The sequence below is a fragment of the Lynx canadensis genome, chromosome D1 (assembly GCF_007474595.2).
Source record: "Lynx canadensis isolate LIC74 chromosome D1, mLynCan4.pri.v2, whole genome shotgun sequence".
Lineage (NCBI taxonomy): Eukaryota > Metazoa > Chordata > Mammalia > Carnivora > Felidae > Lynx > Lynx canadensis.
Window position 1 is genome coordinate 4,090,490 of NC_044312.2, and position 27,483 is coordinate 4,117,972.

Here is a 27,483-nt window from a genome sequence, read left to right on the forward strand (position 1 = left end):
CGCTGCCGCAGAGCGCAGAGGCGGGCCTGCGTCTCCGCCCCTAGCCGTTCTCTCCAGGAGACGGCGGCGCGGCCGGGGAAAAGCGAAAGCCCCCTGGTGGGCGGGGCTGCGCGCGCACGTCGGCGGCGCCCGCCTCCTTCCTCCTGACGCCGGTGCGAAGGGGGTGGGGCCACGCCTGCGTCCACGCCACCTGGGCCGGGGGCGGTTGCGGGGTCCTTTCTCCGTGCATGGGCTCGCCCGCGCGGCGGTGCTCTTCGGTGCCTGCGATGGAGGGCGTGCGTTGGGCCTTTTCGTGCGGCACCTGGCTGCCGAGCCGCGCCGAGTGGCTGCTGGCGGTGCGGTCGATCCAGCCCGAGGAGAAGGAGCGCATCGGCCAGTTCGTCTTCGCCCGGGACGCCAAAGCAGCCATGGTACTACAGGTTTGCGGGGGGTGGAAGGGCCAGGGCAGCCGCCGCCGGGGGTCGTGGGCCTCCCGGGCTGGCCTATACGTGCGGGCCGGGCGGCCGGGCCTCGGCGAGGACAGCCCCTACCCGGTGGGAGCCGCGCGGCCGCGGGGGCGGTGATGCTGGGGGCGACGCCGCCGCCCGCCCCACGGCGAGGGCTCTGCATCATGCACGTCAGGGGTTGTCAGATCTTCATCTTACCTCCGCGCGGGTCGTGCACCTGCCGGTGCGATGCTCCAGTCTCCACATCCTGAGAAGGTCTGCGCGCGGTAGGCCCTCGGAATCCCTGATGGCCCCACTTTGTTTAGCTCTGCACGCCGCCCAGCTGGGGGAGGCCTAGGCCAGCCTCGAGGCCTCGGAGAGTGGGCCCAGGACGCGGGCAGGGGGGCGAGTCCCGAGAACGGGGTCCTTGGCCTGAGGGAGGGGGCTGGGCTGCGGGGAGGGGGATGGGCCGAGTCCTGGCGAAGGGACCTGGGCTGCAGAGATGGTTCCTGGACCGCGGGGAGGGGGCCCGGGCCGTGGGGAGGGGTGGGTCGAGCCCTGGGGAGGGGGCCCAAGGTCCCGGGTAGGGGACCTGTGCCGCGGGGAGGGGAGGCCGAGCCCCGGGGAGGAGGCCTGGGCCGCGGGGAGGGACTTGGGCTCCGGGGAGAGTTCCTGGATCGCGGGGAAGGGCCCCGGGCCGCGGGGAGTGGGGGCGAGTCCCGAGGAGGAGTCCTGGGCCGCGGAGACGGGGAGCTGAGCCCGGGGAGGGGACCTGGGCCGCGGGGATGTGGGTGGGCCCAGTCCCGAGGAGGGTTCCTGGGCCGCGAAGAGGGGGGACTGAGCCCCAGGAGGGGTCTTGGGCGGCGAGGAGGAGGGCCGAATACTGGGGAGGGTTCTTGGGCTGAGGGGAGGGGTCCTGGACCGAAAAGAGAAGGCCCGGGCCGCGGGGAGGGGTGGGCCGAGCCACGGGGAGGGGCCGTCTTAGGCATACCCCCGTACTGACTCTATACCTTGGGGAACGATGATTTAAACGGAATTACTTATTTTAGTGATATATTTTTAAGCAACATATGGAAAGTTGTATTTGGAAATTATCTCTTCTGTAGACAGCATTTTGAAGTAGCTTGTAGTTACCATCACTTCAAAGACCGCCAGTTCTTGAAAATGCCTCTGTATGGAAACGCCTTTTCCTTTAGAAGGTGGGCTAATTGATAATGTTTGGAAGGCATATTGGTGAATTTTTTTAAAACTTTTTTTTATAATTTGTAAGAAACCGGAATGCAGAGCGTTGTGAGTTTTAAAAATCATTGTTAGAATGGAAGGGGAAAATACTTGAAAGGTATTTTATAAAATATCATATGTTTTGTTACTTCATATCTTTGGGTATTTTTGTGTGGTTTTAGTAATTTATTTACTAATTAAAGACGTGGGACACTGGGAGAGGTATGAGGTATATGTGAAGTAAGTCATGCATTGCTAATTGTGTGTGTGTTGAGAGAGACAGAGAGACAGAGAATGGGGGAGGGGCCGAGATAGGGAGAGGTAGACTCCCATGCTGTCAGCACAGAGCCCACCATGGGGCTTGATCTCACCAATCTTGAGATGATGACCTGAACTGAAATCAAGAGTCAGGCGCATAACCTACTGAGCCACCCAGGTGTCCCTGACTTGCTAATTATTGTAGCTGAGTGATGTGTCTATAGGGTCTGCATGTACTTGGACATAGGCAGAAAGATGTAGGAACAACAGGGTGGTTCCTTGGGAGATTGTTTATAATAGCTAAACTAGAGCCAGCCTAAATGTCCGGTAATAGGGGAGTAGTCCATCAAGAGGAGGACCTTGAGAGTATGAAGTACTATGCTACAGTTAAAAGGGTACAGACTAGATCCATGTGTACAGACATGAAATAATTCCCAGCACTTGCACGTTGTAAAGCTTATGGGTGGTGCAGGCCCGCTTAGAGTAGGATCTCATATATGAGATCGATAGCAAAAGCATAGCTAAATGAACACATATTTATTTAGACACGTCGTGAAAAGACCAGAAGGGTGCCAATTCTTAACATTGGTTACTTGTTGACAGGAGAGACTTTGACCTTTTCTTCTAGCTTCTTAAGCATTGCTGAAATCTTAACGCAGTATGTTTCGTACTTCTGTACTTTTAAACACTTAAAAATAAATATATTTTAGGGGCGCCTGGGTGGCGCAGTCGGTTAAACGTCGACTTCAGCCAGGTCACGATCTCGCGGTCCGTGAGTTCGAGCCCCGCGTCGGGCTCTGGGCTGATGGCTCGGAGCCTGGAGCCTGTTTCCGATTCTGTGTCTCCCTCTCTCTCTGCCCCTCCCCCGTTCATGCTCTGTCTCTCTCTGTCCCAAAAATAAATAAACGTTGAAAAAAAAAAATAAATAAATAAATAAATAAATAAATAAATATATTTTAGAAACCACAAAAATGGACTTTGTTACAGGCAGCGTGTTTGAATCTTTAGTACACATCAATACATACTATGTGTTTTGCTTACTTAACAGGCCGGTCGTCTGATGATGAGGAAATTAGTTGCAGAGAAATTGAATATCCCTTGGAATAATATTCGTTTGCAGAGAACTGCAAAGGGAAAACCAGTTCTTGCGAAAGACTCCTTGAATCCTTACCCCAACTTCAACTTTAACATCTCTCATCAAGGGGACTATGCTGTGCTCGCTGCCGAACCTGAGCTGCAAGTCGGAATTGACGTAATGAAGACTAGTTTTCCAGGTAATGTTGCATTTTTGCAGCGCACAAGTTACCAGTCTTGTGTTCTCAGTTCTTGTCTGTCCGAAGACTCGGGCCAGGAGGTGTATTACAGATCTTTAAGTTTAGGAAGAATGTGCTCAGTAGTCAGAGGTGCTGTAGCCGAGAGAACACGTATCTGAAGAGGGTGTATTTCCCTTTTTCTGTGAATATCAGCAAACGTCTGTGGAGAGGAAAGGTTCTCTGAATCGAGCACGCGTGTAATGCTTTCCCTAGAGGCAAAATGAAAGTAACAAAGGTTTCCTTCTTGGATTATACCCTAGCTTGTTAAATAAGAATACATTTCAAACTGTTTTCGAAGATTGTTAACTTTTCTAAAGAACGGTTTTTCAGTAGCTTTTTGCATTATTTAAATAATGTTAAACCAAAATGAATTCCATGAACAGTCCGTTTCGAATGGCATTCTAGTTAGAAAACATAGTAATTATATTGTAAGAACTTCGTTTCATTCAGGTATTTTCCAGAATTCATGAGTAACTTGTTTGGCTTAAAAAAAAGAAAAAAACGAAAAAAGAAAACAAAAACATCTCCTTGGTGAAGTATGCTATAGTCCTATAGTGGAGATGACCTGTATTTCTGGAATATTTTAATTACAGCTCTTTGCAGCACATTTACATGAGCGAAAATTAAGAGCAAGCCATTATTAAAATATTTAAGTTGCTTATATTTTGCGTTAGGTATTGGTAATTGGTGACCGTAGGAACTGCTTACGTTGACTGTGGGGTTGAGTATTCAGGCAGTTTTACTAGAGCACAGGTTCTCTTAACTGCTCTGTAGTTTTCATCACCTGTAACATTTAGTGAGCACTTACTATAAGCCAGCACGTTTTATTAAGTGCCTTATTTATATTGTCCATTTTAATTGTTCCAACCACCCCAGCATCAATACACTATTTTTATGAGGAGGTAAGTAACAGGCTAAGAAGAAAGGTGTTAATAAGAGAAAAACATTTTCCTAATTTCATGGTATAATTTCCTCATCTCCACACTATCTCCACCACAGTCTTTCCTTCTGTTGCCCTTACTCTGGAAGATCTGTGTTAACTTTATCCCCTGCCCCATCTCTGCAGAGATGACTTCTGTACCGGTTAGCTGTCACCTCAGCCTTACTAGGGACACCTCTGTGAGCCACAGTCATAGGTCGGTTCTTTTGTCGTGAGCCCTCCTTTATTTCCTTCATTCCACTACATATCTCCGTTTATAATTATTTGTCAGGGTAATTGATGGTCTTTCTCTTGGTCCTCAGAGCCACATGAAAGCAGGAACTGTGAGCTATGTCCGAGGCTGGCTGCTGTCTTATCTCTTAGCACCTGCCTAGTTCAGGTCATAACATCGTTGGCTCACTCTTTGCCAGGTGCATGAGGAAGTGCTCTGTGTCTTGGCTGGAGGCCTTCAGAGTGTGGCTGTGAGTCTCATTGCTCACGGTTGCTGTCGGGGTGTTCCTTTACCTCTCATTGCCACCACCTGCTTTTTTCCTCGCCCACGCTGTTCTCAGATTTGCAAAGGAGGCTCTACTAGTGACAATGGAGATTCTTGGCCTAAAAATTCCTGGATAAACATCAAGGCACCAAAAAAAATTTTTCTTTTTAATGTTTATTTATTTTTGAGAGAGAGAGAATGCGAGTGGGGAGCGGCCGACAGAGGGGGAGACACGGAATCTGAAGCAGCCTGCAGGCTCTGAGCCCAGCGTGGGTCTCAAACTCACGAGCCACGAGATCATGACCTGAGCTGGAGTCGACGCTTAACCCACCAAGCCACCCAGGCATCCCGAGGCATTTTTTTTCTTAATGTCCTAAAATTGTTCACCACGTTTTGTGTGAATATGCACATGTGTGTTTTTCCCAGGACAGCATCTGGTTTGCAGGAGCGTCACAGAGAGCTTATTTGGAAAAGCCACTGCTAAAAAGGAGATGTGGCGAGCATGGGAACGAGCCCGTGTGCTTTCATAGCTTCCTTTTGTCCTTATTCCAAAAGTCAGAAATTATTTGAGAGGCCACTGGTCCTTTGAATGCAGTGCGCACAATGACACAAGAATGGCTGGCCACTGGGGCTCACAGCTGCCTTGCAACTTTGCCTGTGAGATAGATTTTACTACCAGTTGGCTTCCTGGGGACAAACATGGCTGATGGTCAATACTGGATAAATAAGTAACTACTAATTAAAATGGTTTTTTTTAGGGGCGCCTGGGTGGCTTGGTCGGTTAAGCGTCCGACTTCGGCTCAGGTCACGATCTCACGGTTCGTGAGTTCGAGCCCCATGTCGGGCTCTGTGCTGACAGCTCAGAGCCTGGAGCCTGTTTCCGATTCTGTGTCTCCCTCTCTCTCTGCCCCTCCCCTCCTCATGCTCTGTCTCTCTCTGTCTCAAAAATAAATAAACGTTAAAAAAAAAATTAAAAAAAATTTTTTTTAATGTTTTTATTTATATTTATATTTTATTTATATTTGAGACAGAGAGAGACAGAGCATGAGTGGGGGAGGGGCAGAGAGAGAGGGAGACACAGAATCGGAAACAGGCTCCAGGCTCTGAGCTGTCAGCACAGAGCCCGACATGGGGCTCGAACTCACGAACCGTGAGATCGTGACCTGAGCTGAAGTCAATTAACTGACCGATCCACCCAGGTGCCCCACTAATTAAAACTTTTAATAATTAAAAAGTTAAATGAGCAAAAACTGAAAATTCCGTTTCCTATTATATTTTATTAGGACACCTTCCCCACCATATACATACACCTTTTTTTATTGATCTTATTTGGCTAATCAGTGTCTAGCCCTTAACTCTTCTTTGCTTCATTGCCAAAAAGCTCTTGCTGTATCTCCTCACAGGGGAAGAGCAGTTTTCCGGTCACTGCGCTGGTTCTCAAGTGTGAATGGACAGTTTATCACTCAGTGAGAGAGGGAAGTAGACTGTTCTACTGCAATGGGGACTCATTTGAATTGCTCTGCTTATCAGAATAAGTGATAGCCGAGCAAGGCACGTTCCCCAAGGTTGCTGAGTGATGGAGGGCACAACCCAGGCCGGCAGCAGAAGCATAACTTTGTGGCGGACATTGTTAACCAGATTGTCTTCCAGGTCGGAGTCAGCTGTTGGGGCATCCTTGGTGTGTGGAAAAACTCCATTCCATTTTGTCTTCTGTTCCTGTCTGCAGGGAAGCATCATGTAGGAACTTGTTAGCCATTTCTGCTGGCTAAAAGTCCTTCCCTCTCCCAGGGCTCCCGTCGCTGCTGGTAGGGCACTAGGGAGTAACTGCTGGACCCAGGCAGCCTTGGGGGTCGGGGGGGGAGGTCTTCTAGCCAGATGCCCACAGCTGGAGGGGGATGTGGCAGCGGCTGCTGTGTTCTCTGCTTCTTGGAGAAAAGAGCTGGTGCAGGGCTGGCCCTCAGGAAATAATCGTTTAGTTAATGTCCAGGCAGGAGGGCTTATAAGGTGCTGGGGACCCCAGGATGGGTAATGAGCCAGTGCAGCACATTTCTAACTCCTGGGGACAGGTGTTCTGTAGGTCCTCGTGATAATTTGCCACCCCGGATTGGGAAATTGGTTTTTCCTTCATTTTCTAATTTTTATCTAGCATCAAAGCCTTTTGTGGTTAATGAGTATAAAAGAAAATACAGTTCTATGAGTTTTGTAGTTGTGTTCCCACATTTACAAAACAAGACGAGATAGACACAGTATCAAAATTATTATTTAGATTTGGGAAAAGACCAAAATAAGTTTTTCCCATGATTTTACATTTTCAGATTCCCATTTTTATTATAAACTTAGCTGGATAGTAATTGGCAGGACAAAATGACTCGATGTTTTGAGATTTGGTACTAATTTAATAACTTAGAAATGACTCGAGGCACTGTTGTCTAGAACAGCTGCTACATAAATTGAGCACAGTGAGTATAAAGTGCACGGTGGGACTATGAGGTGGGAGGGTGGTCTAGTCTTCCTGTGTCCTTCCACCTTACTGTTCCCCGTGCAGCTGTAATAGCTTCCTGACTGCTTCCCGCTTTTGTGCTGTCGGTACAGTTCTCTGTATGGAGTGCAGTGGTCTTTAAAAATACCTACAGCAGTTTTCTCAAAACTCTTGGGTTGGTTCTTAATAAAATCCAGTCCCCTTCTCATGACCACGTGTCCTTCTTGTTGGTACCTCTCTCTTCTTCTAGCTGCTGTCCTTGTCTTTCATTGCTTCGAGTAGCAAACTGCTCTGCGTCCTTGCAGAAACACTGATCTTTCTTCCTGTCCTCTCTTTTCCTGAGTACCTGAGACCTGGAGCGTGAGAGGTAGTTAGTTACTCCTTCAGTTTTTTTTTTAATGTGTATTTATTTTTGAAAGAGGGAGACTGAGAACAAACAGGGGAGGGGGAGAGAGAGAGAGAGGGAGACACAGAATCTGAAGCAGGCTCCAGACTCTGAGCTGTCAGCACGGAGCCCGATGCAGGGCTCGAACCCCTGAACCGTGAGATTATGACCTGAGCCGAAGTCAGATGCTCAACCAACTGAGCCACGGCACCGGCCAGTTCCTCCTTCGAAGAGACTTTTCTGGCCACCGACTGGCCTTCTTTTCCTCTGTGTGGCCCTTCTCATTTGTCCTGACAGCCTAACTCCTGGACTGTCATCTGTCCTTCCTCATTAGATGAGGTTGGGGATTGTGGCTTCTTGCGGCTTTGCTCCAGCGCACCCCATACTTAGCCGAGGGTGCAGCCACCTTGCAGGTGCTTGGTAAATATTTATCACATGTGCAAATGAGAGGAGTCCTAGGCTTGGCTGAATGTGTTTGTTACAAATGAGAAAGTGAGAACACATCCATGGTGGAAAACGTCACAAGAGAAACTGTCCTGGTCAGTGAGTTGTGGTTACAAGCATTTCCTCCCGTTGAGTCGTCTTCCTCGCCCTCCTTTGTCTCCACTGCCTCCACTCCGCTCCCATCCAGGTCTCACCTGCTTGCTCCCGAGGTTACTTTCACAGTCATTCCCGCGTCCGGGCTCCCGCTCTCCTGGACCTGCGTTCTGCAGGGGTGCTTACTGACCACGTTTGTCTTCTTTCAGCCTGGACACGTGGAAGCAGGTAGCTGAAATAAGTCACACTTCCTTCTGTACTCCGACCTCCTCCCTGGAAAACCAGGTCTTCCCAGCAGGGAATATCCCCTTCCCAGTTACAGGGTGGGGTTGGCTGTGGTGCACCTTCCTCTGTGCTGATGCTTCTGTGTGTGTTAGAGCCTTGATGTATTATCTTACTTCGTCTTTTGATGCCCAGGACCAAGTGCAATTTTTATTTTAGAGACTAGAGTAAGACCCGGCCCTAGGTGACAGCTAAAGTAGATCATGGAGGGGCACCTGGGTGGCTCAGTCTGTTAAGCGTCCAACTACGGCTCAGGTCATGATCTCGCAGTTGGTGAGTTCAAGCCCTGTGTAGGGCTCTGTGCTGACAGCTCAGAGCCTGGAGTCTGTTTCAGATTCATTGTCTCCCTCTCTTTCTGCCCCTCCCCTGTTCATGCTCTGTCTCTCTTTCAAAAATAAACATTAAAAAAAAAAAAAAAAAAAGTAGAACATGGATTTGTACCCAGGATGCAAAGCCCACCTACGTAGTCTGTAATATGTGGCCTGTCTGTGCTAGATTGTATTGATTCCTGTTTAAGGTTTTACAGGTACAAAGTATGTGAAGCATTCTGCAGAATGGGGTTAAATGAACTTAAGGTTTTCATGGCGGAATTCATGTCTAAGCGTATGAAAAATACAGCGAGAGGGGACTGGCTTTACCATTTCCTACGAGTTTGTTAAGCATTGTAAACACAAGAATAGAAAACTGACAGTTAACAGTGAGAGCCCGGTGTCTACACAAAATAATAGTTCAGTGGGCAAAGATTATTGATTAAATGGTGCATTATTCTCATCACTAGAGCAATAGCTTATCGACTACTCGAATTTGTGATTTGTATAAACTGCTTATCAGTACTTTCTAATCATTGTATAAAACTTCTTTACATATTGTGGATATTAATAGTTTATTGACCAAATTTGTTGTATTTTGCCCATTGTATTATTATTTACCTTTTAAATTTAGTTATATTTTTGGCCATATGAATTATATATTTTTAATTAAATACATCTATCTTTTGATTGATAAATTTTGAATTCTGTCTTATTTGGAAAAAATAATTAAATTGATATAAGATATTCTCTGCCCATAGGGTGGAGTCCACTAGATTTTGTTCTAAAATTGCAGTTTTAGGGGCATCTGGGTGGCTAAGTCACTTGGGTGTCAGACTCTTGGTTTTGGCTGAGGTCATGATCTCAGGGTTTGTGGGTCTGAGCCCCAGGTCAGGCTCTGTGCTGACAGCATGGAGCCTGCTTGATTTGTTCTTTCTTTCTTTCTCTTTCTCTCTCTCTGTCTCTCTCTCTTCCCCTCTACCACTCATGCTATCTGTCTCTAAATAAACTTAAAAAATAAAATTACAATTTTATTTTTACGTTTAAATCTTTAATTCTTCTACAGTTTGTGTGTATGTGATGATTTATATCCTCATGGCTAAACAGTTCTACCACAAAAGCTGGATAGTTGAAGGCATAGACATGGACGGTGCCTGGAATGATTGTGTGCTTAACAAAGGTTAGCTCTGAGGTGGTGGTGGTTATATGCATAGAGTGGTGGTTTTTGGTTTTGTTTTTTTTTAATGTTTTATTTACTATTTATTTTTGAGAGAGAGAGGGAGGCACAGAATCTGAAGAAGCTATCAGCACGGACCTAATGTGGGCCTCGAGCTTGTGGACCGAGAGATCGTAGCCTGAGCTGAAGTTGGACGCTTAACTGACTGAGCCACTCAGACGTCTGTACAGTGATGGTTTTAAAATGGTGGTCAGGATTCTAAAATCAGCCAGGCTGCTCCTCAAAATGCAGATTCCTTGAAACCCCCCCAGACCTACTGGACCAGAATCTCTGAGAGCACAGCTGGTTTCTCAGGTGAATGTCAGTCGTATTAATGTTTGGGGATCCCCGTACTTGGTATAGTTTACAGATCCAGCAGTGAGGAAGTCCGTAACCCGTCCCTTTTTTTAACGATGGAAGTCATGAGAAAGCCCTTAGACCCTTGTGTTACACTAGAGAACAAAGTTAGAGTTAGGTTTTCATGACGATTGCTAGAACACAGTGGACTTGTGTACTCTCTCAGACTTGTGGAAGCAGGATGCCTGTGAAGCTAGAAAGGTCAGAGGAAACCAAGTCCGCAGACGTGATCGGTTTCATATTAAATCTTCTCTCAGAAACCAGGAAATACATTTGTGGCACATACGGCGGACAGAGGTTAACCCTGTTAGCGTACGAACTGCTGAAGTAGCGACAGGAAAACCGCCCAGACATGGTGAATGCACAGGGGATGCAGTGCCGCGCCTCGCAGAAGAGCAGTAACAGTGTGCACAACAGCAGCGCCCCCATTTGTGAGGAACTGAGTAATTGGGGCCCTTTACACGTGTGTTCCGTAATCTCCCCCGCTCTGCCTTGTTGGAAGCTTTGGAACTACCGAGGTTGAAAGGACTGTCGGCACAGAGGCGATGGTGCCCGGACGTGAGCGTCTGACTCGCGGGCGCTGAAGCTGTCTGGAGTGTGGGTGCGTCTGCACACGTGACGTGCGTCGTGTGCCTGTGCCCTGGTTTCCCGGGGCTCCAGAGCGGCCACTACGCACTCCTGTGTTAGACCCCAAAACGTTGCGATGTCCTCAAGGCCACCAGTCAGAGTCGACAGGGCCGCGCTCCTCTGACGCTCTAGGGAGAACCCCTTGTTGCCTCTTCCTGGTTTCCTGGCCGCCCTTGGCTTCTAGCTTGGCCACCTCGGTACCACCTGCATCTTCCTAGATTCTCTCTGTGCCTCAGTGTTTCTCCGTCACTGGATACAGGGCCTGTCCTAATCCACTGTGACCTCATCCTGATGTGATTCCATCTGCAGACTACCCCTGACGCTCTGCGTGGCCATGAATTTTGGGAGATGCTGTTCAACCCAGTACGGTCCATCCTCCACCTTCCCCCATAAATGTATCTCTTTCCCACGTACAAAATAAATTCATCCCGTCCCAGCCTCTCCAAGCCTTAGCTTGTTCCAGCATTCACTCTGACTCCAGCATCTCTTCTGAATATCATCAGCTCCAAAGCTTCGATGTCTCATCATGTGGATGATCTAACTCAGGTACAGGTGAGGCTGGGTATGTTCCATGGTGGGACAGAATTCCTCACTCTCCTGTGAACCTGTTAAGCTAGAAAAGAAACCATCCGCTTCTGTAACACCTTGGGGGAATAGGCACAGGGTAGACTCCCATTTCAGGAGGGTAAAGTGGGAAAGGGAGGCCTTGGGCCCCAAGCAGGTTGAAAAGCCAACAGGGCAAACTTTGTATGGTTTCGAGGCCTGAGAATAGTCCGTGTCTCCTGCTCTGTTTCCTGGTCCTGGGGCCTCCCCCACCCTCTGGCCCCTCTACCTGCCTTCAGGGGGTCCTGCCCTCTTCCTGAAAGATTACACATTTGCAGCCCCTGAGTCCCGTTCTCGCTCTCCAGGCCTGTTTCTTGCCACATGTGTTGATAAGGGCATTTATATAGGCACTACGAGCTGCTGGGGTTCAGGACTGCCTGAGTGGGGGTGTCCAGCCCAGGTGTCCGCATCTCAGTCTGTGCTCTCCTGCTCCTTTGTCAGGATTTGTGAAACGCACCTGAGGACCTCATACGTTGTTGCTTTATTCTGGGTTTGTGCCTCGGTAAATTCCCACACAAGTCCATCATCACTGTGCACATACTGGCCCAAAGTCTAGAATAGAAGTCTGTCCCTTCCCCGCTCCTGTGGAAGCAAGAATATATGTAATCCAAAAAATGGCACTACTAGAATTTCTAATTGGACTTTTGATCAAAAGCTAAATTTCACTATTTCGAAGCACACAGATGGACAGGGCTCAACCCCTCCCTAAAGTAACAGATCCCTTTTAAGGATGGTGAACACATTGGTGACATTGGGGGACAGATTGACGTAGGTGGGCTTTGAGGTTCTGGTACTAGTGGGATTTCTTTTTGTAGGTTTGCAATAGCAGCTTGAGGTGTTTGTGTGAACTCTTTGTTGTGGGTTATTACTGAATGTTTAGTCAACCTACCAGTTGGTCTGTGGTCTCGATTAGTTGATCGCTATGAAGCTTAGTACCTAACACTGCTTTTCCTAAAGGCTAAGCAACAAGAGGGGTAATCTGGTTTCCGTAAATGTGGTTAGTGGTTTTGTTTTTCAGTCACTTCATCTTCCTTACCTATCCCCTTCAGCATGTGGTGGGATGATTAAATCTAACTCACAGGAAACATGAATACGTGATGGTATTATTAGGTGGTTTGCCAGATTATATGTTTGATAATTATGCTGCCTTCAGATCATTTGAGGGACAAATGTACTGTTCTGGTATTTCCTACTGATTTTTCTCCCCCCGCTGCGAATTCCAATTTCCTAGGTAAACTACCTAGCAGAGGACTCACCCACTGTGTATTTCCACCATAGTGCCACACTGTGGCGCTCTTGTGCTTTGGCCAAATTAATTAGAAAATCCTCTTTTTTTCTTGCTGTCACAGCTCTTATTTTGTGGAATGGATAAGATGCTCTCAAAAGTATATGAAAACGCCCTCATATTGGGTACTTTTTTAGCTGTACATAATCAGTTTGTGATTGCTTTCAGTGATTGTGCTAGATTGCTTTTTATGTTCATCATTTTGTTTTTTATTAGCATGCATATTTTTTCTCTTGATTGCCCCGTATTACTTAGTTAAAAAATCAGAGGGCTTTATCAGTTCGTTTTTTATTAGCATGCATATTTAATCTTTTTTGTCTTGATTACCCCATCTTATTTAGTTAAAAAATTAGAGGGTTTTTTGAAGGTTATGAAGAAACCAACAAACAAAATGACATTATAGATGACAATAGGCATATATTTTTAACTATGGCATTTGGGGCAGTGTTCCATTAAAGCTACAGTTCTCAAAATATACAGTGTAGTCTCCAAATCCAAGGTAGCTGTTTTCCCCACTGTTAGTGTTCGCACTGTGCCAGAACGTGTTCAAGAGGAAGCAGTTGATGATTTACCTAGATATAGTGTTCCCCGTGTTTAAATTCTCCAGATTTATTGTCACTTTCGAGTGTCATTTCTCAAGCCACGCCATGTGCTAGTGCTGCTTGCTTTCTAAGGAGACTGTGTTTAGTAAGGGCCTTGAGGGAGGTGTTGGGAGAGTGAAGCACGGGACCATCAGAGGGATCCCCCTCCCCTGGGACTCCAAGATCAGCTAATATTTCAGTGCTGTTACGTGAAATGACTTGATAGGTCTGCTGGGCTGCTTTTAGGAAGTAACAGTATTTTAGCAATGTGAACAACACAAACAGTAAACACTAATTGAACTTGTAAACTATTGAAATGTATTTTTCTTGAGAACAGAGTGCCAAGGAGAAGATAGTTGGATTAAATGAGTCTGTTGAACTTGAAAGTAAATGAGAGTCTCTGTCTTGATCTGTAAAGGACCACATATCACTCCCCACAGGATCATCGGAAGTATCTCCTGGCTAAGGAGGACACTCTTAAGTCTGCTGAAATGGGAATGGTGGGGGATCGTGAACAGTTCTGTGGAGGAACTGATTTTTGATACTTTCTACCCTTGAGATCACTATGGGAACGATCCTTGGTTGCTGTAGGACCGGCTGTAAGCTCCCTGTGGAGACGCAGTCCATAGCATTCCGGTGTGCAGTACTGGGGAGTTTCTAGAGCGAAGTTAGCGGTGAAATGCCAATAACGCGTGAAGCACGGGGATTCAACTTCTGGTCTCCAGACAGTCCTCTAACACCCACAGAGCGTGTGCTGGTGGCCGTCACTGGAGGACTTGTAGCCAGTGGGAATGTCAGGTTTTAGAGCTGGGTGTTCTAGAACTGTGAGTCGGAGTTAACACAGTCTGCAAAGGGACGGCCACGAAGAGGAAGCCGTGCTCCGCGAGGAACTGTAGTCGTGAACTAAGGACACGGGACAGCAGGGCATGGGGCAGTAATGGACCAAATGACGGTTCATTTCGTTTATCCACGTGGTGAACGTTTGTGGGCCTTCTGCCCAGGGCCAGGCTCTGATGGGCTCTCCAGGCTGGCCGTGTGGGAGGCCAGGCACCATGACTGACCCATGTGTGACCATTAGTTCTGTACACATTTGTGTAGTATTTACAGTTGACATATTTACAGAACCAGTAAACAAACACAGAAGCATCCTGTCTAGTGGTAACGATAGATAAGCACATAGTTCTGTTTTGGAAAAATATGAGAGACATATCTTGTATTTTTAATTTGTGTCTCAGCTCTCAATTCTGAGAATCAGATTCCTTGAATTATTTGTTATTTATGTTCAGAATTCTCTGTGATATTTTATTGTCTGTGGAACAGAGGGTCTAGGGGTATATCTCAATTTTTTTGAAAAAAAAGCTTATTTCACAGTAGCATCCCTGAAAAGGCAGAAGCTAGCATCTGTTTTCATTTGGAAAAGTCAAATAAGAAAACATGTTCAGAAATCATTCCTGTGGGGGCGCCTGGGTGGCGCAGTCGGTTAGGCGTCCGACTTCAGCCAGGTCACGATCTTGCCGTCCGGGAGTTCGAGCCCCGCGTCAGGCTCTGGGCTGATGGCTCAGAGCCTGGAGCCTGTTTCTGATTCTGTGTCTCCCTCTCTCTCTGCTCCTCCCCCGTTCATGCTCTGTCTCTCTCTGTCCCAAAAATAAATAAATGCTGAAAAAAAAAAAAAAAAAAAAACATTCCTGTGAAGGAAAGAAGTGTAAAGTAGTTTTCCAAAGTGGTAACTTAGAAAAAAACAGAAGAACAGGAGTGCCTGGATGGCTCAGTCTGTTGAACGTCCAACTCTTGATTTCAGCTCAGAACATGATCTCACAGTTGTGAGATCCAGCCCCGCGTTGGGCTCTGTGCTAACAGCACAGAGCCTGCTTTGGTTGGGATTCTCTTTCCCTCTCTCTACCTCTCTGCCCATCTCCTCTTGGGCTTTCTTTCTCCCAAAATAAAACTTAAAAAAAAAAAACCCTCGGGGCACCTGGGTGGCTCAGTCAGTTAAGGGTCTGACTTCACCTCAGGTCATGATCTTTCACTCCATAAGTTCGAGCCCCAAGTCAGGCTCTGTGCTGACCGCTCAGAGCCTGGAGTCTGCTTCGGATTCTGTGTCTCCTTCTCTTTCTGCCCCTCCACCTCTCCTGCTCTGTCTCTGTCTCTGTATCTCTCTCTCTCAAAAATAAATAAACATGAAAAAAAATTTAAAAAATAAACCCTCAGCTTTCTAGCAGTTCTCAAAAACTTACAGTAAAGGAATTGCTCTTTTTTTCTTGTTCTATAACAAAGTAAAAAATGTAAACCCCAGAGGAATATAGCTCTTTTTTAAGAGTGTTTGTTGTAGATTTCTGATACTCTACCACATCTAGTTCTTTTCCTCCATGTTATTTAGAATTTATACCACATTTGGCTGGTAAATTGTATCAGATTTTCGGAAGGCATCTATCAATACAACTGTGTGTTGTTTTTTTCCCATTGTTATTTAATCACAGAATTTCACTATTTCTGTAACTACCCTTGTGTTCCTGGGCTAACCCCTGCTTGTCACTGTCTGTTTTTAATTGTGTATTTCTTCAATTGACAGGTCGTGGTTCAATTCCAGAATTCTTTCATATTATGAAAAGAAAATTTACCAACAAAGAATGGGAAACCATCAGAAGCTTTAATGATGAATGGACTCAACTGGATATGTTTTATAGGAATTGGGTATAATTTCTTTCTAATTTTGAGAGTTAAAAGCCCATGGTGACTCATTGTCTTCACTAAAAATCGGCATCAAAGTCCTTTGGTTACTAGGGGAGTTCCTACAGTGTTTAAAACAAAAGGGTGATTGTTGGGAACTTTGTGATTTTTTTTTTTTTTTTTTTTTTGCGGCATAATTAAATCTTAATGACAGTTAAGAAAATGGAATGTATATTCAGTGGTCAGTTAGAAGGTACTTGCTCTTAAAGCTCAAACAAGACGTTTCTCACAATGTTTAATGTTTTCTTTTTCAAAGGAACTCGTACACATGAGGCCTTATTTAACACTACTGTAATATTCCCTATATGGCAGAAAACATGCCCTTCGTGAGTTGGTTAATTTAATGGTCATGACAGGGCTTTGAGGGAGGTGCTGTTACACCCAGAGCGGAGGCCCAGGGGATCAGATGATTGACCGTGTGATCCCATGTCTGGTTTGTGTCTGTGCTAGTGCAGGGGTAAAAGTAATGATAACAACTTGGAGTCACCATGTAGCACAGAGCTAACAATCCAGATGTGTTGGGCCTGTAGAGTTTATGGAGATTTTACCCGCTGAATGCTCTGCTAAGAGAAAATTGTTCTGTATTTTAGGCCCTGAAAGAAAGCTTCATAAAAGCCCTTGGTGTTGGCCTAGGATTTGAATTGCAACGGCTTGAATTCGATATATCCCCATTAAATCTCGATATAGGCCAAGTTTATAAAGAAACACGTTTGTTCCTAGATGGGGAAGAAGAAAAAGAATGGGCATTTGAGGTAAAAAACTTATCACTTGCTGTAAGAATTTCTTTATTTTGTGCATGTCTGTGAGATTAATTAGGGGAGGCTACTCGATGAAAGTGGGCACGACAGGAAGCATTGTTGGTGCCCTGCAGGGGTGGGTCAGGGACCCTGGTTGTGAGCGCAGCGTCCTGCAGGGGAGGTCAGGGACCCCAGGTGTGTGAGCGCGGTGCCCTGCCGGGGGTAGTCGGGGACCCCAGGTGTGAGCTCGGTGCCCTGCAGGGAGTGGTCAGGGACCCCAGGTGTGAGCGTGGTTCCCTGTGTGTGGGGGGGGGGGGGCGGTCAGGGACCCTGGGTGTGAGCTCGGTGTCCTGCAGGGGAGGTCAGGGACCCCAGGTGTGAGCGTGGTGCCCTGCCAGGGGTGGTGAGGGACCCCAGGTGTGAGCGTGGTGCCCTGTGGGGGGGGAGGATCAGGGACCCTGGGTGTGAGCTTGGTGTCCTGCAGAGGAGGGTCAGGGACCCCGGGTGTGAGTGCGGTGCCCTTCAGGGGGGCATCAGGGACCCCGGGTGTGAGCGCGGTGCCCTGCAGGGGGCGGTCAGGGACCCCAGGTGTGAGCTTGGTGCCCTGCAGGGGGGCATCAGGGACCCCGGGTGTGAGCACGGTGCCCTGCAGGGGCGGTTAGGGACACCGTATGAGCGCGGTGCTCTGCAAGGGGTGGTCAGGGACCCCGGGTGTGAGCTTGGTGCCCTGTAGGGGGGCATTAGGGACCGCGGGTGTGAGCACGGTGCCCTGCAGGGGGGCATCAGGGACCCCAGGTGTGAGCGTGGTGCCCTGTGGGGGGGGGAGTCAGGGACCCTGGGTGTGAGCTCGGTGTCCTGCAGAGGAGGGTCAGGGACCCCGGGTGTGAGCGCGGTGCCCTGTGGGGGGGGGGGGGAGTCAGGAACCCCGGGTGTGAGCATGGTGCCCTACAGGGGGGCATCAGGGACCTTGGGTGTGAGCGCGGTGCCCTGCAGGGGCAGTTAGGGACACGGTATGAGCGCGGTGCTCTGCGGGGGGGGTCAAGGACCCCGGGTGTGAGCTTGGTGCCCTGCAGGGGAGGTCAGGGACCCCAGGTGTGAGCGTGGTGCCCTGCCAGGGGTGGTGAGGGACCCCAGGTGTGAGCGTGGTGCCCTGTGGGGGGGGAGGATCAGGGACCCTGGGTGTGAGCTTGGTGTCCTGCAGAGGAGGGTCAGGGACCCCGGGTGTGAGTGCGGTGCCCTTCAGGGGGGCATCAGGGACCCCGGGTGTGAGCGCGGTGCCCTGCAGGGGGTGGTCAGGGACCCCAGGTGTGAGCTTGGTGCCCTGCAGGGGGGCATCAGGGACCCCGGGTGTGAGCACGGTGCCCTGCAGGGGCGGTTAGGGACACCGTATGAGCGCGGTGCTCTGCAAGGGGTGGTCAGGGACCCCGGGTGTGAGCTTGGTGCCCTGTAGGGGGGCATTAGGGACCGCGGGTGTGAGCACGGTGCCCTGCAGGGGGGCATCAGGGACCCCAGGTGTGAGCGTGGTGCCCTGTGGGGGGGGGAGTCAGGGACCCTGGGTGTGAGCGCGGTGCCCTGCAGGGGCGGTTAGGGACACGGTATGAGCGCGGTGCTCTGCGGGGGGGGTCAAGGACCCCGGGTGTGAGCTTGGTGCCCTGCAGGGGAGGTCAGGGACCCCAGGTGTGAGTGCGGTGCCCTGCCGGGGGTGGTCAGGGACCCCAGGTGTGAGTGTGGTGCCCTGTGGGGGGGGGGGGGTCAGGGACCCTGGGTGTGAACTCGGTGTCCTGCAGAGGAGGGTCAGGGACCCCGGGTGTGAGTGTGGTGCCCTGCAGGGGGGGGTCAGGGACCCTGGGTGTGAGCACGGTGCCCTGCAGGGGGGCGTCAGGGACCTTGGGTGTGAGCACGGTGCCCTGCAGGGGCGGTTAGGGACACTGTATGCGTGTGGTGCCCTGCAGGGGGGGGGGGGGTCAGGGACCCCATTTGTGAGCGTGGTGCCCTGTGGGGGGGGGGGTCAGGGACCCTGGGTGTGAACTTAGTGTCCTGCAGAGGAGGGTCAGGGACCCTGGGTGTGAGCGCGGTGCCCTACAGGGGGGCATCAGGGACCTTGGGTGTGAGCACGGTGCCCAGCAGGGGTGGTTAGGGACACTGTATGAGCGTGGTGCTCTGCAGGGGGGCGTCAGGGACCCCGGGTGTGAGCGTGGTGCCCTGCAGGGGAGGTCCGGGACACCATGTGAGCGTGTAACATTTAAGCTGATCCTGGAAAGATAAGTCCTAGTGAGGTAAGTAAAATGGGAAGGGAGAAGCAGAGAAGCCGCTCTGGAATAAGAAGAGCTTTTAGTGTGTGAACAGCCAAAGGGAGCCACTGTGGCCGTGATGAGGACATTTGAGTGAGCGTACAGGCCTCTTTCTATATTTGGTCTCTGGCACCAGCAGGTCTTGCTTGCTGGAGACAGGAACCAACACAAGCCCATTGAAGCCAGAGATACAGCCTCATGGGCTGTTGGAGTGATTCCTGTAACTGGGCCCCACAATCAGCCAGAATTGGAGACTAGGAAACTCAGAAATCTTATCGTTCACTTTTGCCTTTCTCTATCCTGCCCTTGCCTCTCATTCTTCACACCAGCTTTCTTTACTTCTCTGTTCCGTGTGGCAGGAAATGGGGCTCCCTCCACTTCTGCACATAGCAGTTTGCAGCTCAGAGCTTGGTGAACTGCCTTTGTGTTTCCAGCCCGGAAAGACCTGGAGAGGGACTCCCTGGCCTGGCTTGGGCCAGGTGCTTACCTCCTGACCGGTCACTGGTCCCAGGTGGACTCCTGGGATGGGTCCAGCTTGTTGTGTGGAGAGCCCGGCAGCCATGTGTAATGTGGCTGTTCCTGGTGTCATCGCCGGAGTGGTGTGCAGGGAGGCTTGGTACAGAGGAAGGAGTTAACGACAAATGGATAAGATAGGAGCTGTTGACTGGTGTTCTCCAGGAAGCTTAGCAGGTATGAAGTTGGGATAAGATCGGGTAGGTAATTGAAGACCCAGTGCTGTCTGTGATGCTGTGAGTAAGTGAAAGAGGCACGAACACTTCTGTGACTCCTAGGACCATCTTGAGAGGTGCCGCACACGAGAGAAGAGAAGGGATGTTAAGTCTGAGGAGCCATAGAGACACCCACATGAAGGCGTCCGGTGAACAGAACAGGGGCTGGGTTGGTGGGGGCAGTCCTCATCACGCAGGCGGGATTTAAAGGGGCAGCTGTAAAATTGCTTAAGAGAGAGGAGAGAGGCGCAGGACAGTCTTAAGGATGCTGACAGTTGAAGGTGGAGTGGAAGAGACCGAGGAAGAATGACCAGGATGGCCAGAAGTTCTGGATCCAAGGGCGGGGTGTGGTGAGAAAGTGTGTTCACCGCATCACAGCTGCTGACATAGTGAGTAAGGTCGGGTCTTTGAGTTACAGGTCACTTGTACAAAGAAAGCACGACTTAACAATCCACACCGTTCTGAGAAATAGTGTTTGGGCTGGAAACAGGATAGTGCGTGTGGGAGGCTTACAGGTTTTACTCATGACCGTGTGCAGCCGTGAACGAGTGTGAACTACTCACACTCCTGCGTTTTCTTCCTCATAGTGTGAGGACTAACTAGCTACGCTGGAAAAAGCCCCATTTCTGGACACAGATTTAAAAGCAAGTCTGGGGGCGCCTGGCCGGCTCCGTGCAGGGAACATGCCAATCGGTCTTGCGGTTGTGGATTCAGGCCCCGCGGTGGATACAGAGGTTACTTAAAAATAAAATCATTAAAAAATAACCAAAGATTGCCTGCAGGACACTAGAGTGAGGGATGCGTACAGGTACCAGCCTCAACTCCAGGTATCGGTCTGGAAAGCCCAGGTGATGGTGCCGTAGGCCCAGGACATTGTCCTCGTTCGGGCACAGCTAGAGGGCAGGGCCATCCTGCCAGGGACACAGTGAAATTCTGCCCCTAGAGGAACAGGGACATTGGCTTCCCTGAGGACTCAGAAGGAAGTGAAAATCCAAAGACCACAAAGCAGGTTTACAGAACACCTGCTCAGTGTCTGAAGACATGTGAGGGGAGAGCGTGGCTGTGCGGTGGGAGCTGGGAGCCCCAGGGAGGGCACAGGTGCAGAACCACCTGGAACAGCATCTGGACAAGAGGACCGGAGGCTGCTGGGCTCCTGCTTGCTTGCCCTTCAGCCTCGGGCCATCAGCTCCCATTTCTTCCACCCTGTTACCACCTTGCAGATGGCTCTCCGTTCCTCCAGTGTCCCCCAATCTTCTATTCTCATTTTTCCAAGACCACCTCCCCCTCCATTCTTCCCGCTTCTCCTTTGACAATTGAAGCCCAATTCCATTGCCTTCTCCTGATTTCCTGTACGACTGTGCTTTTTTCCTTCCTTGTGACATCACGCATCGCACCTCATCATCTCTCGGCCCCTTGTTTTACCTCCTCAGTGCTTGCTGAGGGCAGGGGCACTGACAGCTTTGGTGTCTGATTTATAGACCGTGACTTACTATAACGAATGCCAAGGGCTTTCCACTTCCCTGAGTATTGTACCTCGCACCTGGAAGAATAATTCTCAAGAGAAAATATGAGCTCTTCTGCCAAGAGGAATGTCCTATTCTATAGGCTCTCGGTTTTCACAGCCAGTTGCTGTTAGGAAGGTTGCCACCAAAAAGTTCCAGATGAGGAGGTTACATGGAATAGTGATTCTTTGCATTGAAGGGAAAGTACTTACAAAGGTAGAAATCGTAATATTGATGAGATACATTTTCAGTGCTAGGCCACTGGGGAAAAAATGATAAAATGTGAGTGTTTCAAGTTACAGCTTAAACTGTTTTTCTTTGTTCCTAAGATGGGTAAGTACTAAGAAAATAACATGCAGACTTGCTGAAGCAGATTAATGTTTGTAATCTAACACTAAAAGGATAAAATATTCTTGCTCCCTTTTGGTTTGTCAGAGATTATAGGGAAATTCTGGTATTTACAATAATTTTATGGATACAATTTATAAAGTTAAGAAAATCTTGAAAATTTAGAAAGCCTTGGAAGTTAAACTTCAATCTTTAGTTCAGTAGCATTGAATGAACTCGTGTCAGTAGTAAGTTGCTAGTTTCATTTCCTTTTTCACCTGATTCTTAATCGTGCACTGTTCTTGGCAAGAAGGATTTAGTGCAGAGCTCACCACACAGGGCTTCTCATGTGGGTTCAATGAGTTGTTCCTCATGAAGTGGTTTCTTTATATCTGCCGTGTCAGATGCCATATTTACCTGTTGCTGATGAGGTCTGAGTAGAGAGGACGAAGCTTTATGGTGAAATCAGTCTCACTGAATTGTGGCTGATGATGAGATCATGTGAGTAATGAGCGGGGCATCCTGGCATTCTAGTGGACGGCCCACAGTTCCCTCTGATGTTCCCCTCAGATACGGACACCACAGAGCCCATGATCTGAGAGATTTTCCCAAAGTAGTGACAGCTGAAACCTGTCTGCATTTACGATGCTCATGCTGTCAGCATATTCAGTGTGAGCAGTGGAAGACCATATATCAACAAGCGTAATTTTGTTCATAATAATGGATATCGTGGGCTTGTTTTTAGTTAAATCTTCTGACATTTAGCTGGTTATATTTTTTCTTCTTTTAACATATCTGTCCTTACTGGATTTCTTTCTTTTTTTGTTTTCCGCTCATTTGGTGTGAAGATATGAAGAGGATACTATTTCTGATTATAGTTTCCATTTCAACTGATACCTTATGAAGGAATGTCTTAGGTGTCTTTTCATTGAAAATTTTAATAGTTTTGGAGGTTTTAATTTTTCTTTTTTTAAGTTTATTTTGCGAGAGAGTATGGGAGGGGAAGAGAGAGAGTCCCAAGCAGTCTCCGTGCTGTCAACGCACAGCTTGCCACGGGCAGGGTTCAATCCCATGAACCATGAGATCATGACATGAGCCTAGATCAAGAGTCAGATGCTTAACCGATGAACCACCCAGTGCCTCTATGGTTTTAGTAGTTGGGAATTGAGGTAACTGACTCGATATCTATTCTAAACCCCCTTCCCTGTTGCTTCAGACATAGGGGAAAACAGAAAACAGTAAACAGTGTGTTAAGTCTTAGCTATGAATTTCCACTGAGTTTCCAGGGGCTGTACTATTTAGTTACCTGAATGCTTATAAACCAGTGTTGCAGTCTGACTTTTTACATATACACTTCAAATGTCACCTGTGAGGGCTGATGAGGACCCAGATGTGCTTCTAGATACAATAATCCATCTTGTTATCAAGACATGACAGCTGGAAGCAGCAGTTGATCCTGGATGAGCTCTGGTTTTGGAAGGGGGAAATGCTGTGAGGACATTATTGGATTAATTCACAAAAATTGGATTATAGGTAGTCGATTTAAGTATTCTTTGAATGTCAGTTTACTGAAGCTATTAGCTAGTGTGGTTGTATAAGAGAATAAGAGAATATCCCTATTAGCAAATACATATTGAAGTATTTACAAGTCAGGGGCCACGATCTGTGTGACTTCTTAAATGGTTCAAGGGAGGCGAGGGAATATATGTGTGTGCGTGTGTGTAGAGAGACAGGGAGACGGAGATTTAAAAATGGAAACAGAAGTGTATCTGCGTTTGCACTTTCAGTAATATGTTATCCACTACCTTTTATTTTTCAGGAAAGCAAAATAGATGAGCACCATTTTGTGGCAGTCGCTCTGAGGAAACCGGACGGATCTAGACGTCAGGGGGTAAGATTTTAAGATTTCTCTTACTTCTTTCTAAAAAGCATGAATCCTTGTTGAATGTGTTCTTTATTGAATAGAAGCAGTCATTGGGTTTATATCCTGTTAGAGGTGTGTGTTTGTTTTTTAAGATCATAGATGTAGAAGAGTTTTACATGATCAAATCTTTAAGATCCTGGAATTTCACAGTAATTTTTTTTTTTTTTTAATTTTTTTTTTCAACGTTTATTTATTTTTGGGACAGAGAGAGACAGAGCATGAACGGGGGAGGGGCAGAGAGAGAGGGAGACACAGAATCGGAAACAGGCTCCAGGCTCTGAGCCATCAGCCCAGAGCCCGACGCGGGGCTTGAACTCACGGACTGCGAGATCGTGACCTGGCTGAAGTCGGACGCTTAACCGACTGCGCCACCCAGGCGCCCCTCACAGTAATTTTTATAAAGCATGTTATCTATTTTTTCACATTCGTGAATATTACAAAGAAAAAATGTCGCTAGTATTGTCCTAGTGCTTATATGTTGGTAGAAGTTCAAGATAATCACTGTCCCAGGCATCTTACCAGTGGTTTCTTCCCCATGAACTGGAGCTGGGTTGAATGTAAAGGTTCAGTGGAGGGTGTTGAGTGATGGCATTATCTGTCAGATGGAACGCCTCCACCTTCTGTAGTAATCCCCCAAATGATTGCCAAAGTGACAGGGCCAGACACGTGTGAGGCCCTGTGTCACGCTGCTATGGGACACTGGTCTCTGTTCTTCCTGCCACGGTCTGTTCTTTTTTCTGTGCTGAGTTGTTGAGTGAAGAAAGTGAAACAAACCAAAACACCCTTCAGGTCAAGGGCCCTCAGCCTCCAAGTACACAGTTGTGATTCTGCGGGAATATATTTGTAAGGAATCCTGGTCATGTTGTAATAATTGGAGCTATATGCGTGTCCTTCTTTCTCAGGAATCCACGTGAGACACTGTAGCGTGATCAGTAGCTATGTGTCGTTGCTGCTGGAAAATAGCTCGATGCACAGACAGTACTCTTGATAAATTATCAAAGGATTAAAAGTCTTCTTAGATACTTTAGTTAAAAGGGGACAGTATGTTAAAATTGACCCCTCTTATCTGAAGATATTCTGGCCTTGGTTACTTGTCCTCGTGTGATTTAGTCTCAGCTTTACACTCTGCAACTCTCTTGTTTGTATAGAGCTTTATACTTGTGTCACTTGTGGACACGTGCTGCCTCCTTGTTGTGGCACTGCAGGGAGCCTGACAGGCCCCTGACCTGGTGGCTGGCTTCCAGGCCCGCGTCCGCCATTTAACCTGTTGTGAGAGGTGGCACCAATTGGTGGATCTTCTTGATGTTGAAGAAGGTCCACCCTGGGCTGAGTTGCGAACAGGGGCTATATCTGAGAATATAAGATGTAGTTTCAGGTTAGTGTTGAGTGATCATTTCCTATAGAAGTGTTGCGTCTCTTGTGTGGTCATGGGAATTTTGTCACATCTGTCCCTTAGAGTGTTCCTCACAAGTTTGCATTGTGGTTCTCTATCAGAAAAACCTGCCTGCTTATGAAAAGTTACATATTTTGGGGATACTTTTAACTCATCTTTTGGGATCCTTTTAACTCCTCTATGAGAATTTTTGGATGTGTGGCTTAGAAATCTACATTTTAAACATATACCACAGGTTAGGTACCAAAAAGGTTCAAGAATTAGGTTCTTTTAACTTGTTATACTGACAACAGTAACATAAGGAGTAATTGCAGTTACCTAGAAATCCTGCTGTGTTGCAGTTTAATATTACTGACGTGAATAATTTGGTCTTATTTCCCATTTCCCTAATTATGAAGTTGATCATAAGATTCACATGCAGTAAAACAGTGAGGTAATCTCTTTTTTTCCCTTTTAGGTTCCAGCTCAAGATGATTCTAAACCAACTCCGAGGCAGTTTAGTGTCCTCACTTTTAATGATTTAATATCATCTGCTGTTCCTATGACCCCTGAAGATCCTTCGTTTTGGGACTGTTTTTGTTTCACAGAAGAAATTCCAATACGGAATGGTACAAAATCATGATAGGATTCCCCAAGTAACAAAGGAAAATGAAAACTGTTTGTAATCTTCTGTATTCACTAAAACAATAAATGCCTGATAGTATCCAATTTTATTTCAAAAACCCGTTTTTATAAAAGCAAACCACTTTTCCTATTAAAAACACCAGGTTCTCAGTTCAAGCTAATTCCCTAGAACACACGTTTACCTCTTCTTTCCCAAATCGTACTGGATTGACAAAAGGAGTAGAAAAAGGAGCAGAATCTTACAGTGATAGGTGCTTATTGTAGAACAAAGTAGAAAATCGAATATGGAGAAAGGGAATATGTAAATTTTTATGCTTCAGAGATAATGATTCCTAAAACCTGAAGTTTCTTTCCAGACCCTGTTCTTGGCAAATGAATCCATATTAACCACTTTCTTTTTTTCATGGAAACATAGTGTTTTGTAATTTTTTTATTGGCTTAACTGTATATCTCCTGTTCATTAGTCTGCATCTGTGGCTTAACTGGCGCTGAAGTCGTGACCAGAGGTAACAATATCCAAGTAACCCCGGGGCATTTATCATCCGAATTGGCACACGGTTCCAAGGTGCCCGTAACCTCAGCCTCGGATTATCGGTTCTGCCTGGGGCTCCTGTCCCTCATGGAGAGAGCTGCTCCCGTAACGTGAGCCTCACATCTTCATAGGATTGGGTCTAAAAGGCAGGAAAGGCCATTTCTCCTCTCAGTCTCATTGTCATCCATGAAGAGAACTTCCCAACAGACCCACAATGTTTCCCCCCAGCTTCTCTTGACTCAGGTCGGACCCCTGATGTTAATGGCCTCTGTGGGGAATAGACCCGCGGTAGGGAGCCCGGCGAGGGTGGGGACGTGGCATCGAGGGCGCCCGGCCACCTGCCATCACAGGGAAGGTCTGGTTCGCACCATGTGCACCCCTTCCCGTGCTGGACGTTGTGTCCTTGTGCGCTGTTTACTATGAACACTGGTGTAGTGAGTGTCCTTGTGACCACGTGTTGAGGAACATGCTTCTCGTCCTTAAGAGCATTTCTGGAAGTGGTTCACAAGGCTTAAACAGTTCTAGAACTTTGAGAAGAAAAGGCCGTGTGGTTTCCACTTCCAGCTAATGTTACATGTGAGACCACCCCTCCGCCTACCCCCCCACCCCACCCCCACCCCACCCCCGTTCTCCCTGGTCAGCTGTACAAATTCTCTGTTTTCTTCATTTGATCTTTGCCAATATAAGTGAGAAATGGTGTCTTGTTTTTAAATTTGTATTTTATTACAAATGAGATTGATACATTATTGTTGTTACTAGCTGTGTTTATTCCTTTCTTCTGAACCAGTTGTTCATAATCTTTGCCTGTTTTAATTCAGTGAATTAGCACTTAAAGTGGGAACAAAATCTAGAAGATGCCAAGACCATCACGTCGATGACAGAATCTGTTACACAGCTGTAGTGCATGTCTTGGGGACTTTAAGTCTTGTTATTGTGGGATATCAAGAAGTGAAAGAATTCTGTTGTTTTTGTTACTAAAATTAATAATTGTGTGTAAATTGCATAAAATTAGATAATTTGCTTAGTAAAAAACACAACTGGAATGTTTTGTAATTTTTTATTTTATGAAGCATGCCCGAATACTCCAAGCAGAGCAAATAATGTGTTTTTAAAAGATCAAGTGACATATAAAATAGGAAACCTTGTTGTCCCTTAGCATGAATGTAATAGTGATATGAAAACCTGTCATCTGTCTTGTCATGATAATAAAGCAAATAACGTCAGTGAATTTTTATGAGCCAGGCACTGCACTAGATTTCATGTTTTGTTTTTCTGTTTCTTAAAGTTACACATGGTTTACAGAGTCTAAAGAATCTATAGGCTCGTTTTTCTGAGTGAGAAATACCACCCCTTGACCTCATTCTTCCATTTCCTAGCCCCCAGAGCAAGCTCTTTTTGTTATCCAT

General features: G+C 47.4%; 1 protein-coding gene across 1 annotated transcript; it reads left to right on the top strand.

Annotated features, from left to right (window-relative positions):
• The first annotated feature begins 179 nt into the window (after positions 1 to 179).
• On the top strand, positions 180 to 27,332 carry AASDHPPT (aminoadipate-semialdehyde dehydrogenase-phosphopantetheinyl transferase). The gene is made up of 6 exons (XM_030331642.2): positions 180 to 410; positions 2,953 to 3,178; positions 15,862 to 15,983; positions 16,610 to 16,771; positions 23,424 to 23,495; positions 25,379 to 27,332. The coding sequence occupies exons 1-6, from the start codon at positions 228 to 230 to the stop codon at positions 25,541 to 25,543; spliced, it is 930 nt and encodes a 309-aa protein (XP_030187502.1). The 5' UTR covers positions 180 to 227; the 3' UTR covers positions 25,544 to 27,332.
• The last annotated feature ends 151 nt before the right edge of the window (positions 27,333 to 27,483 follow it).